The sequence below is a fragment of the Acomys minous genome, assembly GCF_964271855.1.
Source record: "Acomys minous genome assembly, chromosome: 9".
Classification (NCBI taxonomy): domain Eukaryota; kingdom Metazoa; phylum Chordata; class Mammalia; order Rodentia; family Muridae; genus Acomys; species Acomys minous.
In genome coordinates this window covers 60,378,738-60,392,905 of record NC_140490.1, presented here as the reverse complement: position 1 = coordinate 60,392,905, position 14,168 = coordinate 60,378,738, and the positions used below count along the sequence as shown (strand labels likewise).

Here is a 14,168-nt window from a genome sequence, read left to right as displayed (position 1 = left end):
GTGCTGTGTACTACTTGAGTTCTCTTCATTTCGTCCTCTGTAATAAACATTTCTGACCAATGTCATTTGGCAGGTGCAGAGAACCCACAAAGGGAGCCCAGGACACAGTTTCAGCCCAAAGCTCAGAGCCCACACATAACTCAAGTCTGGGACTGTGAGTGCTACCTTCTCTAATAGCAATTGCCAGGGTGACAACATTGAGTTCTGTTCTAATGATAAGTGGTCCCAGGGACACTGGATTTTCTCAAAGACGTTTAGAGTGGTCAATGATACAGACTCTTATTCCTCACCTTGCTGAGGTCCACACCTTCATCTGGGAGCAGGATGAACATGCTCAGCTCCATGCCCTCATAGGGAATCTCCAGTATTTCGGCCTGGACTTCCTCCACATAGGCGAGGTTAAATGTTTTTTTCTGATACATCATCTGCACTGGCCTTTCCTCCTTCTATATGGACAAATACATGACATAAACCATATTATTGAGAGAGTTCCAGGTTTCCAAATGATCTGCAGTTAATTTCAGGAGTTACTGCAATATAAACAATATTGCTGTTCAGATAAGCACTTAGAAAATGTCTGAGAGCTTCTTCCTGGTTTCATTAAATAAGAGTATAAGCCAGTATGAGACTATTTCTGTTATGGTTTATCCTGTGTGGTGAAACATCATGTCAAAAAAAACATCTTTCAGTGCAAAGGGTTTATTTCTTATTCTAACCCTCAGGTCACAATCTGACACTCGGGCCAGTAAGCAGGAACTCAGGCTGACGCCATGGAAAAGCCTAATTGTTGGCATGTCCCCCATGGCTTTCCCAGCCTGGTTTCTTACATAAGTCAGGACCATATACCCAGTGTTGGGCATCATCCATAGTGTGCTGAGCCCTACTCAAGCAAACGTCAACCAAGAAAATGCCCAAAAGATCTGCATCTAGCACAATTTTTAGGAGGCAATTTCTCAACTTAGAGTCCTTATTATTCTAACTTGTTGCAGATTGACACACAGATGTACACACAGACACTCACTGACAGACAGGAGGACAGCCAGACAGACACACACCACGCAAGAGCAAAAACAAAAAATGAAACCCCAAAATTATCAGGACAGGAGCTAACTACAGAAAGATGATACTTTATCCAGAAAAGGAAGTAGAACATTCAACTGTTAATACTTAAGAGTCCTAGGTTTGGGTTTAAATGATCCACAAAGGCTCATGCTCCAAAACCTTTGTCCCCAGATAATGACTCCTGAGAGAGAACCAAACGTTCAGGAGGTGGAGACTAAGGCAAGGGAAGTTACATATTGGAAAGGATGCTCCCCTGAAGGACATATTGACCTGCAGCCCCTTCCTGCTTCTCTCTTTTGCTTCCTGACCGCTGTGAGGTGGGCAAGCCTCCACCATGCATTTCTGCCATGCTGTACTGCACCACCACAACCTGGATTGGACCAACTGACCCAGAAGGAAACTTCAGGATATATCAGACTAGATAAACACTTCCTGCTTTAAGTTGACTATCTCTGATAGTTTGTTATTCTAATGGAAAGAAGCCTAATACATCACAACTAGAATTTTATCATTTAATATGGTCAAGAATTTTATCTAAAGAAACACCACAATCAATTTTAAATAACAGAAAACATTTTCATAAAGCAGACTGGAGTATTTTCATGAATGGGACTACAGGCAGATACTTCCTCTCAGATAACAGCATGGCCACAGAAGCACACATGCTCAAAGGTTCATGATGGGTCACAGCCTTCTAACCCACCACAGAGCAGAAATCTCAAGAGCACATACAGGGGTGGAGCTATACAGCCTCATAGCCCATCAGAGGGAAGGGAAATCCCAAATTTAATTACTACATGATGGGGACCATATGGACAGATCTCGATGTATGTTTGTGATGCACTAACAGTGTGAAAACCCATCACAAAGTAGAAAATGCTTTTCAACCTATTACAAGTTGGGGGCCTTCTGCATAGAACCCTGTTTTTTTTATCATTAATTGCAATTGGTACAGTTCTAATAATCCACCAGAATCATTTAAATATAGAAGTGGTATATTTGGGAAGATTTTAATTACACTCGTTGAAAAAAATTGCAAAATTTTCTTACAGGCCATCCAAAATAAGGATTAAATTCCTCAATAAAAACATATTTTACCAAACTTTTTTAGAGTATTACTAATAAAAAAGGGAATGCAAAGTTTAACATTCATAAATTCAAAAATTCATTAAATTATATTTTATAGAGATTGAACAAACTATTCTAATATCTACTTTAATTCAAATTATACTCTGAATAAGACTGAGATCTTATTCACTCCTTGTCATCATTAGAAAACTCTGAATACTATTTTAAAATGATAAATTGAACAATAGTTTAAATGGTTCTTATTTTAAATTAAAAAAATGTGAAGGGTGTATATGCTTGTGCATTCTTTCTTCTCTGTGTCATGCTCCGTAAATGGATTATAATACATTAGCAGCTCAGTTTTCATGTTTTCTTGAACTTAAAGGAACATATACTTTCTACTATGAGGCAGAAACAAAGGTTTCATGATAAATTTTCAGAAGTGCTAAGTGTCATCAAAAGAATACAAAGTCATACAGGCAGTAAATACTATTTATTTCTATATTGACTTCATGAAGTTTAACCCTTCACTCAGAAATATAAATCTCAGAAGGTTTTCTGTGCTTTCCTGATTTTCTTCTTCCTGGACTCTGATGACCCCCAGCAACCACACAGGATATACAGTCTCTACCACTGATCCATGAGCTGCATAGTCACTATTATCACTTTGTAGGCAGTTTCTTCACTGCATGGACTTTTGGATACTGGTCCTTACCTCGTTTATTTTAAATAGCATTTCCCTGGTGCTTTCTCTCTCAAACGCTTGATGCCACTTTCCTTTGAAATATAAGGCGTTGACAAGAATCAGCCTGGTCTCTGGATCAACTGAGTCACCTGACAACAGTTCTGGAATTTTTCCTTTTAAAAAAGCAGAGACTTCATTCAGGTTCCTTAATACACATGAGAGACATAAACCGATAGGACATCTGCTCAGATCCAAACATGATGTTATGAAATTTGCTGAATGTGGGCAAACACGTTAAAAAGTAAATCAAAACAAAACTCCAATGTCCATGTTTGACTAGAGGTCATGAACTCAAGGTGAGAGACTTGTAAGTCCCTTAAGAAAGCAGGTTTGGGAAAAGCAGAAAAAAACAACTCCTGGGTGGAGAAGAAAACAAGCAGGAAATGTGGAAGAGGTGAGAAGTGAGGAGGGTCACCCGCTGGAGTGGCCGCCGCTACTGGTTCTCATCTGGATAGTTGTGGAATGAGCTAAGCGACATGTCTGGCCGGTCTGTGAGGTCATTTCCCAGAAGAAGTAAGTAATGGAGAGGAATCGCCTCAGAGTGGGCAACACCTTGTGCTGATTGATCCAAAGGTAGGAGAGAGAAGCAGACGTTGTTGCTGAGGCACTGTCCAAGAACTGCCCCTGCCAATTTTACCTGACAATTGATCTGTCCCTCATGAGGACAAAGACTAGTGGTTCTGCAGAATGCTCTAGGCCTTGCATACCAGACTAAGACTGCTGAGGTGTCCACTACATAGACTGAGCAGCTCCCACATTCTAAGCCCCTCAACATGAGTATGATCAACAGCTGAGTGCTCAGCTTATACTGTGTCCATCTACTAAAACTCATCTATAATATATATTCATTCTGTTCCTCCAGAGAACTTGATCTCCCACAACATGTCAGAGACTCAAAGGCAGAAAGCAGTTCATGGAGGAGGTCTTCCTATTCTGCACTCTGGCGTGCTGTCCATCCCTGGAAGATGTAATGCAGGTAAGAACATAGATTCCCTTCCTCCTTGTTAACAGCCATCCTTTGCCTGATTAAGACAGACCTTGCTAACTCACAATATCAAGTGTGCCCAAGAGGTAAGACTCCAAAAGGAATTGGAAAAATAATTGATGAATGAAAGAAACTTTTTCTTTCAGTACTGACTTTCATCAGAAATAGGAATGTACCTAGTGATAGGAAGGCATCTGAATGGTTTAAATATCAGGCAATGATCTCAGTGATCTCAAAGTCCAAGGCAGCAAGATGTCATCTCTGATATAAAAAAAAGTAAGGTTCAACTCCAAATGGGAGGCTCTTTAGGTCAGTGTAACTGACAGCCCTGACAGAGTGTCTTCATTGGAGATCAAGTTTAGGTTCATCAAACAGAAGTAACAGCCCTGAAGCAGGATGTGTGGAGGTAGAGACAGAAGTCCTCCTCAGAGCTAAGTGGACTGAAGCGATACAGGATGAGGGAAGAAGCAGATACAGGCAGGTAGTCGGGGAGGTCTACCCGGGGTCTCCATCTCAGAGATGGCAGAGTCACATGGCCTGTGAACACTGCAGGACACCTGTGTCCTCTAAGGAAACTGTTTGACTTGAAATCAGGCCCAGGAGTTCTCAGGATATTGCATCTGGCCCTTTGTCCTACAGAAGTGCAACAGAAACTCTGTCTTTAAAATCTCAATGTCTCAGTAGAATCTTTATGAATTCACTGAGCTCTAAATGCTCCCAGGTGGACTAGCTAGTCTGCATCACTTTGACTCTGTGAAATAACAGTGAGATTAGTCTGTGGTGAGAAGAAATAAAAATTAATAGAATGAGGAGGGGAGGAAGGTGAGGGGCAGGGATGGCAAGGACAAGACTGTGGGGTGTGAGTAACTTGAGATTCTGACCGTCAGTCTGTTTGGAGACCCATGTGTTTATGTGCTTCCTGGACTCCTCTGCAGCTGTGGCAAAGGAGAGCTGCTCCATCTCCGAGTGATAGAACTGAAGACAGGACTCCTTAAAGGCCTTTGGAAAGAAAAATGTTCAGGAAGGTAAATTGCAAAATAAAATTTCAGCAATCTTTGCAACAGTCTGAATATTATAGCATTAAGAAAAAATAAAACAAAATGAGTGTAGATAACACTTTAAGCAACAAACAGCTTCAAGAACTCGGCCTTTGACAGTGGGAATAAGCCAACATGAATAAATAAAAGTTACAAGTAATCAATGTTGAAACATTTCAAGGTATCATTATAGAATTGTGATCTTTGGGGATGCTATATAGGTAAGTCTCGTTATGTAGCCAAGGCTGGCCTAGAACTCATGATCCTTCCGTCTCAGTCCTCTCAATGCAGATGTTATAGATGTATACCCTCATACTGGCTGAAACTTAATCCTTACATTTCTCAAGTTCTCTAGGGTCCTTCTCCTGGGATCTACAGCAACAAATATTTGAATACAATTGTTTCACTCTACTGGTACAAGGTACTTACTGGAAGCAATTCAAAAGTGCTCTCTGCAAAGAGCCTGTTGGCCATTCTAAGCGCATACTTTCTGTCTGGCTTGTTCAGGTTACTGAGAAGCAATTGGAAGCCCTGGTGAATGTCTTTTTCTGGGTTTAAACCAAGTGTCTGTGAAGAAAAACAATGAAACATTATAAGCTCAGTGAAGAATATTTTTGTTGCAAAAGGAAATTTATAGGTAAAGACAGTAAAGACCCTGAGGATCTGAGTTGGATTCCAACTAAGCTCATAAAAAGATGGACCCTCTGTGTGCCTGTAATCTGATTTTTGAATGGACTGACAAGAGGAAAGTACCCAGCATTAACTCCTGCCTTCCTCATAAAAAGGCACACAAGAGTGTGTGAGAACATGCAGGCACACATGCATGCAGGTATGCAGATGCACACATACACATACAACTGATGTAGGTTATACCATAAAGACTAATTATGCAGAAGCCTCTTCTAAGAATTTGTCTTCTTGTTCTCATGGTCTGCATTTGGAAATGATTAGGATGAGCAGGTATGCCTGAGAGGGTCTTCATGAGAAAAAAAATTCTGGCAATCTACAGAGCAACAGTGACACTTGACCACCATGGGACAGTATGCTGAGGGTTTTTTTTGTCCTCAGGCAAATTCCTCCTTTCTGCCCTGAAACCCTGACTCCCACTCCCTGCCCAGATGTTAGAGACCCATTCCTAATGCCCTGGAATGTTCTCAGGACGCTTGTTAAAAGTAACCCACCTAATGTCCATTCAGGATGTGGACTAGCTACACACATTGTAGCCCCATCAACACCTTAGCTGACACAAAGAAGGTTGGACTAAATTCAGAGCAGGAATTATCCTTCCTTGCCCATGAATGGTAACAAAAATGTGTTGCTCTAAAAGTAAGATAGGGCTCAGCAACTTGTGTTTTAAATAATTGCACCATCTTCTTGGTTTTTACATTGCTGTACCTGAGACTGAACCTAAATTATAACCATAACACCCTCCCTCTCTCTTTTAAAAATCTTTTATCATTGAAAATAATTGTCCCAGGTTAATCATGGGCTTGGGATGCTCCTGTCTCAGTCACCTTAGCAGCTGCAATTAAAGACCTGTTCCAGCAGGGCTAGCATGAGATTACTATGCCTCATTGTGACATGAAATCTGGACATTGTTTTGAGAATACCGCCCCAAGTTATGACTCAGGAAACCTCATTGCCAGGAAAAAAGTGTTAGTGGAGGAGACTCTGTCTTCCTTCCTCTTCAGCTCCTGCTTCATGAACCAGTGTGTGCATATTCCTACTGTGCCTTCTCAGAAGCTCTTATTCACGCAAAACAGGTGTAGGTGTGAAACGTAACTTACCTGAGATATCTGGGCTGCAGTCTCTCCCTTTGCCCCCAAGAGGACCATAGCTAGAGCAGAGGAGATGCTCACAGGAGAAAAACATACATTTTTGGAAGGGTCATGCTGACAGAGCATCTTCAACAGTTGGATGGCAAAGGTGCCATTGGCTTCACTCACAGTGCTCATGATGTCTGTAGGCAAAGGAGAAATGGTACTCAACACAGAGCATATGGTTTACTGATCTGACAAAAGGAAATCTGGGACTCTAGTTCATCTTCTCATTTCAAAGCTTATAAATATTTCTAATTAGATTTCAAAAATTCATTCAAGGTCCCAGTCCTTCCACTTTTAAGGTTATCAGCTACGTGTGGTCATGGCAATAGTCCTAACTAGCTTCAGTCTCATCTGCGCAGGTAGAAGAAAAGATCATCAGGAAACCCACACACAGGACACAGCTGAGGGGAGTTCTCTACTCTCCTTACATACACAGCAGCTCCTCTCTTCTGACGATGGTTGAGTGATGGATAAAGAGAAGAATGGAAGGGAGAGGAGTCAAGGCAACAAACAGCCATGACCTCCAGGTCCTGTGGCCTGGCTGCATCAATTCTGCATTCCTGACTCTGCCTGGGAAGAATGTTCCTGAGCTATCCATGAGGCATTAGACAGTGTCCTCCACCTTTGCCAGCTGCTAAGACTCTGAGATGCTGGATGAGACCCAGACACAGGCTGGTGTTATCCACTGTGCTGTGCAGCAGGCAGCATTCCCCTGCAGTGGCTGCTCAGGGGCCTTGAATCATCCAAGGAAGCCAGGCTGCTTTTCCCTTGAGCATGTCTCACCTCCCAGAGGAATGGACAGCTTGTCCCAGGCTAAGTGACTGCTCCTGTCACCTTAACCCAGTTCTGAGTCACTGTGCATCCCATGACTGTGCTCTCACTGTCAGATGACATTTGACACTCCAAGTGTGTTCCAGAGTTCTTCCTACTGTGCTAAGATGCAGATGAATTAGCCCAGAAAGCTTTAGATCACACCATCACATTCTTCTTCCCATTTCCACGAAGAGGGACCCAGCCTCCTGAAGTGTACCTAGATCCTTTGATCTTCCATTTAAATCCCCCTCCTAGGTTCTTGAGGAAAGTCTGGGCTGACTTATGTAAATGACTTACGTTCTGGTTGGTCCTCTCAGCTGAGCAGCTTCCTGCCCCTACATTCCTGCCCATTCTTTTGTCACTTTCAGGTTCCATGTGAATACTTGAAAACCTGTTCTTTCATCTTAGAATGCCATTACCTCCTCTCTGTCTCTGAGTTCCAATTCCTCAGCCTTCCCACCTTCCCTGGGATAGGTCAGCCTCAGGGCCTCTGCTGTCCTCCCCTAGTGCAGCTGCCCCACCCAGGTCTGCTCTCCACTCCTAAGAGTCATCCTTTCTCTTAACAATTGTTGTCTCCCCCATTCTTTCTGCTCTGGAGCTCTGTGAAGGCAAGGGAGATGCCTGGCACCCTAATTCTAAGCCCCTGGGAGCCTGCTGAAGTAAGGGGGCTTTCTGTCAGCAAGGAGTGAGTTAATTTGCAAACGGAAATGAGCAATGCTCAAATTTGGACTAGACACTGAAGATCATTAATGGGCCCAGATGTAAAAGAGATAATATTTTTCTAAAATCTGCAATGTAGATAAAAGACGATAGTGTGGAAATCACCAATAACACTGCAGTACCCAGACCTACGGGAGAAGGAGGCAACACAGCTCTAGGCACCAGACCTAGGATCAGCCTGTGTGACACTGGCTAGCTGAGGTTTCTAGATCAGTTTCCTTTTAAAATGCACAACAGACACCACATTCCAGCTGACCCTTTTCCTAACTGCAGTCCTGAATGTCCCTCCTGGACTCAGTGTGTACCTTGTAAACATAGCTTCAGTGGGTCTCCCAATCCCAGCCTGAACCAGGCACACTCACCTCTAAATTCAAGGCTTCACTATGTAGCATTTACTGCCTGGTTGCCTCCACGAGCTCAGTAGTGCTGCCTTCCAGACTCTGCTGGCCATTTATTCACTCCCTACAGGGTGGGGACTTCTTGTTAGTGCCTCTGGTCATGGGAGGGGAGATAAGCCTCCTCAAGCCCTGGCCTTTGTAGGAAAAGTATGGGTGGGGATTGGGGACAAATTGAGCCCTTAGAAATTGTGAAGATACAAAGAGCTTTTGCTGGATGCCAAGGGAGAATGTTTGCAGGATTTTAATAGTGTTCAGAGGGATGAGACAGGGTTGGGGGTGACAATTATTGAAATTGATTGTCCCATACCCATTCTCTTTTCCTGACAACCAGTAATCTAAGCCATCTTCTCTCTCACACCCTTCCCACATGCCAGCTAATAGAATTCTTTGTAAAAGAAAATTATGGTCATGTGTGCATTCTTCTTTTGCTTTTCTGATGTTCACAAGGCCCAGTAACTGGTGCACAGGCAACAGACTTGCTACACAAATCCATCTGCAGTGGTAGAATTCTTTTCAGGGATTTGAAACTCAAGTTAAACCAAAATTCTTGATTTTGCAACTGAAAGGAATTTCAGGAGGGGTCAGCTGGACTAGAATTGAAATTATTGAAAAGCCAACACATATATAATGAAAAACCAGTCATATATAATGGGAGGTCATGTAGGAAAAGACGATGAGACACACCTAGGCATGCAAGGAAGAGCCTGGCTCAGTGTCTTGGCAGTAACTACCCATGGGCCCTGGTGGCTCTCAATTTTTACATCTTACAGAGTCGCTGAGAAGCACGCATTCCCCTGCATAATGAATAGTGTTGCAAATTATAGCTGTTTAGTTGTGTTAGGGCAAGTGTTTAACACTATAGTGAACGAAGCTGTATGAGACCAAGACACACAAGCAAAACTTCAGCATAGAAATAGGAACATTAGAAAGACCTCACACACAGGAAAACCTCACACTGTCTACAGGATTACTCACACAGTTCTCCTGGAGAATGTCAAGGTTTGATTTTGCTGTTCCTGAGAGCTCACTCAATGTCAAACTGTCTGTGGATTTCACTCTACTTGCTCTCCATTGTGGCTAATGGATGACCTTTTTTCACTAACCTCTTCCTGGTTGGTGAAGCACCGGAGCTTTCCTGTGGTGCCCTTTGTCTTCTCCAGGGTGCTCACCTTTTTCCTCTTGGCTCTGTTGTTTCCATAAAAGGATGTTCACACCAGTGTCTTCTAACCCCTCACCCAGCAGGAAGTCTCAGCAGATGCAGAAATAGTGTTCAGGTTGTGTCTTTCTTGCTCATCTTGCCTGAGGAAAGGTCTGGCTTGCTTATGTGCAGCATCTGCTTCCCCAGTCACGGTCTGCTTCCAACCAGCAGAAGGAAATGTGAACCTTCTGTCCTTTTAGATTTCTCTATTTTTTCTGCTCTGACTAAAAACCAGTCCGATCATCTCCTGTCTTAACTTATGTTCTTTGGGTCACTTTTCACTTTGGTCCCACTTCACTGAAACTGCTGGCTCATAGTTTTCTTCCTCTTTGTCCTTGTGTCCTCTGACACAGAGTCTCCTTTCTGCTCTGCTTTTCCTTCTTCCTCACCCTGCTCACCTCAGCCTCTTCCCTGTTATTCTCTTCTTACAAAAGGCCACGACGTTCTCTTTTCTGGACTGAAATGCTCTGGCCTTATTAGCCCTGAACCCCTGTGGTCCCCAGTTAGTTTTCTATCTGTAGTACGTTAGGCCATAAAACGGGTTTGCACTTTAAGACACTACCCACCATGAGTGCACAGATTCCACAGCAATATTCCTCGCCATTTACTTTGTTTTCTTTTTTCTTTTTAAAATTAATTTATTCATGTAACTTCTCAATTGTTATCCCTTCCCTTGTATCCTCTTATTCCTCCCTCCCTCCCACTTCCCCCTTCTCCCCTCCCCTATGTCTATGATTGAAGGAGACCTCCTCCCCCCCATATATGCTCTTAGAGTATCAAGTCTCTTTTTGGTAACTTGCTATTCTTCCTCTGAGTGCCGCCAGGCCTCCCTATCCAGGATACGTAGTCAGAAAAGGGCACCAGAGTTCGTGGGAAAGTCAGATCTCACTCTCCACTCAAAGGTGGAGAATATCCTGTTCATTGGCTAGGTCTGGGTAGGACTTTATTTGCTTAATGACAGTTACTGTCATCATCTTCACTGTGCTACCTGCTTGATGGCACTTGGTCCTCAGCCTTCTTCCTGGAGAACTGTTTGGAGTCAAATTCTACCATACATTGGCTACTTAGGCTTGAAACCCTCAGGACTAGAGCAGCTGCCCCTTGTGCCAAAGCTCTCATTTTTATTTTTCATAAATAAGTGTGGCTTTTGTGGTGCCTTGCATAGATATTATACTCTGGTAAGATAAAAGGATGGGTTAGATGGCCGGTACCCATCCCTTGTGCTGTTAATATGATGTCCTTGAGAATCCCAGGAAGCTGCAGGTCTACATCTGGGAATGGAGAAGGACCATGGCCACTTAGGCTGTCGGTAAGACTGCTGCTTTCCTGTTCTTCTTTGAAACTGTTCAGCATAGATTGGTATTGTGTGCACATCACCAACCTTCACAGACAGGATGAACTGGGATGGCAGGAGCCTTCATCAGACTCAGGGGTGCAGGGCTTCCTTCCTCCCTTTCTGCAATCTCCTTAACTTTCTTGGTCTTTCTTTGCTTTCTCTAGACAGTATTTGTCAGACTTTTGCTTCTTTGCCTGACTAAAGTTGTATGAATACTGTTATCTATAATTTTTTTCAGTTTGTCAGCAATAGATTTTTCTTGGTTTTATCAATTGTTAATTTTACTATGGACATGAACGTATAAAAGTATGTACAGACATTTGTACAATCCTGTGGAATTTCTGTGTCATAAGAAAACTCTTCATTTAATATTTTTGCCGAATTAAGGAATGAGTTTAAAGGCCTCTGTGTGATTATATTTCCCCACCAGTCAGATATGCCTTTCAGTTTTTCTCTGTACTTGCTTGTCCTTATTGATTTAAACCTATGGGTGTCATGTGACCACTAATAATGGCTTTGAGTTTTATTTCCCTGATAATGTCCGTCATTAGCTCATGTACTCACAGGCCATTTATAGATCTTCCCAAAGAATGCCTACTGAAAGTCCTTTTATACTTTCATTTGAGGGGGTGCCTAATGTCATTACCACCATCATCACCATCACTACCACCATCACTACCACTACTACCACCAACACCACCACCACCACTATCCTCCTCCTCCTCCTGATAATCCTGGCATTGAATTGCATGAAAACAGATTGTTATATATTTGTTATTCCCAGTTAGCTTCTTCATCTCTATGGTCAATTTTTTTCCTCCTAAGACTGAAGACCCTTACTCCCTAAGAACATGTTAGGTGACTCTGCCTTCTCTTTGGGACATAACTACTGTGAAGATCCTCCTAGTCCTAGTCACAGTCTTGGTCTGTCTCTCCCTAGAACCTGTGTGGCCTTTGTTAAGGAATTCCACTTTCATGCCTTCATAGCTCCCACTTAAATTCCTTTATTCACCCTTCATCGTTGGAGACTTGACTGGTTCACTGAGATCTCTTTCACAAGGATGGCTGAGTCCAAAGATTGAAGGTGCTCCATAACTTTGGAGATGAATTTTTAAAAATCCTGTTTATGATGTGGCTTGCCTTAAGGTAGTATTCCTTCTCCTTTTTTAGGTGAGATACTGAGTATACCTGGAGTCAGTGCCTTACCAAGATAGCTTATGAGTCTCTAATCCTACCTTCCTGTGGTTTGTGTACTGGGCTTTGTGGGCCTTTGCTTCCCTGGGTCAGAATGTGTCTGCCATCTTGATACTGCGTGCTTTCTTCAGGCTGCCTGCTTTGGGGCCTTCACCTATAGTGAATAAATAAGTCTGATTTGTGTCTCCTCACAATCATTTTAGATGGTTGTGGTAATACACACTAGTAAGGCCAGGATCAGGAGACATGATCTCTGTGAGTTCAAAACCAGCCTGGTGTACATAGCAAGATCCAGACTGCCTGGACTACAAAATGAGACTGTATCACAAACAAACAAAGAAAGGATGTCCAGGATGCAAGAAGACATTGGTGAACTCTGAATCACTGCTGTGTTCAGCCCTACTCACTTTTGCCCTGGCCTGACTCAGCACTCCAGACCTTTTCTGATGTAGTCTCTGTCTTTACAAAGACACTCCCACAGCATGGCTTCCCACTGCAGGGTTTCCACATACCTCTACAAGTGGAGCTCTATGTTGAATCAGGCCAAGACGGGCAATGACGAACTGACATCCTGATCCATCTCTCCTGGAGATGGACTTTATGGAGCCCCTATCAACCCCATCTCATTCAGCACTGACATCCTAAGGCATATTCATGGTGTACTGTGAGGATTTTTTTGCTAAGGTTGAGATAAGTAGGACCTCATATGATGTGTGGGGAAACCATCCTATCTCTCTTCCCCCTACATGGTGGAAAGAGAGCAGAGCCAGTTGGTCCCAGTATGACAACAGCTCTTAGGAAAGCTGCTCTTCATCCATGCTCTCCAAAGCTTTTCTGTATTATCTGTTACTTGTGAGATGCTCAGAGAGCTAAGGCACTTCCTTTCTTTGAGTGGCTATTTCCTCCAGTTTGAAACAGTTCTTCTTGGAGATTTGTGTGGACAGCTCTGGATATCAGAAAAAAGATAAAGGAACTCATAAGGAAGTTCCAAGGTTCCAGAGTCCCTGCATTAAGTTTGTATGACAGTGAAAAATGGCTCTAGGAGAGGTCTCCTCAGTGGAACTGTCTTCAGGTTGTTCAAACTGCTCCAATATGGCACAATAACGCAAAGTTGCTGTCCTTTTGTAGACTTGTGTGATGCTATCATTGGCATATGTCCTGGAATTGAACCTTCTGGAACACAGGTCAGTCCTATGCTGATGTCTATCAGTACAACCTGGCTTAGTTTTATCATGTTCATAATCTCATGGCACCCTATAACTCTACTTGCTGGCTTTTCCCAGTTAGATTCCCTTCCTGGTAAGAAATTAATGGTGTTTAATGTGCATTTATTCTGAATATAACTTACTGAATCATTTTATATGAATTACAGGAATTTTTCATTCAGTTATTTGTACTTGGGCCTACCAGGGTGCTCATGGTTCAGTCAGAAGACAACTTGCTGGAGTAGGTTCTCTCCTCCACCACGTGAGTTCCAGGACGAACTCAAGTTGTCAGGCATGGCAGCAAGACCTTTACCCACAGAGTCATCTCTGGGGGCCCTGATTACAGAGCTTTTCATCTGTCCTTCTTCACTCCCTGTTCATTCATGGTATTTTTCTTTCAGTCTTACGGTTTTGTTCAATATATGTAATTGAGTAACTCCTATCTTATGCCACAAGTTGAAGCATTGCTTTTCCTTTTCATTGGTCAAAAACATTTACAAGTCCTGGGAAAACTGGATAATCATATTTATAAGGATCACATTGGGATTCTTCATCACATCAAATATAAAATAAAAAACATATTG

General features: G+C 42.7%; 1 protein-coding gene across 2 annotated transcripts in view; it reads right to left on the bottom strand.

Annotated features, from left to right (window-relative positions):
• Window positions 1-14,168, bottom strand: part of SERPINB9 (serpin family B member 9) — a 29,548-nt gene that overhangs the window by 2,492 nt on the left and 12,888 nt on the right. Inside the window, exons 1-6 of one of the 2 annotated variants that reach the window (XM_084796424.1) lie at window positions 7,831-7,977; window positions 6,685-6,857; window positions 5,327-5,464; window positions 4,742-4,859; window positions 2,846-2,988; window positions 291-446 (exon numbers count right to left, since the gene is read on the bottom strand). In XM_084796424.1, the coding sequence (XP_084652550.1) occupies window positions 291-446; window positions 2,846-2,988; window positions 4,742-4,859; window positions 5,327-5,464; window positions 6,685-6,852 (723 nt within the window). In that variant the 5' untranslated portion in view covers window positions 6,853-6,857; window positions 7,831-7,977. Of the gene's footprint in view, window positions 1-290; window positions 447-2,845; window positions 2,989-4,741; window positions 4,860-5,326; window positions 5,465-6,684; window positions 6,858-7,830; window positions 7,978-14,168 lie in introns of those variants that run through there. The other variant, XM_084796423.1, reaches the window with a different exon arrangement.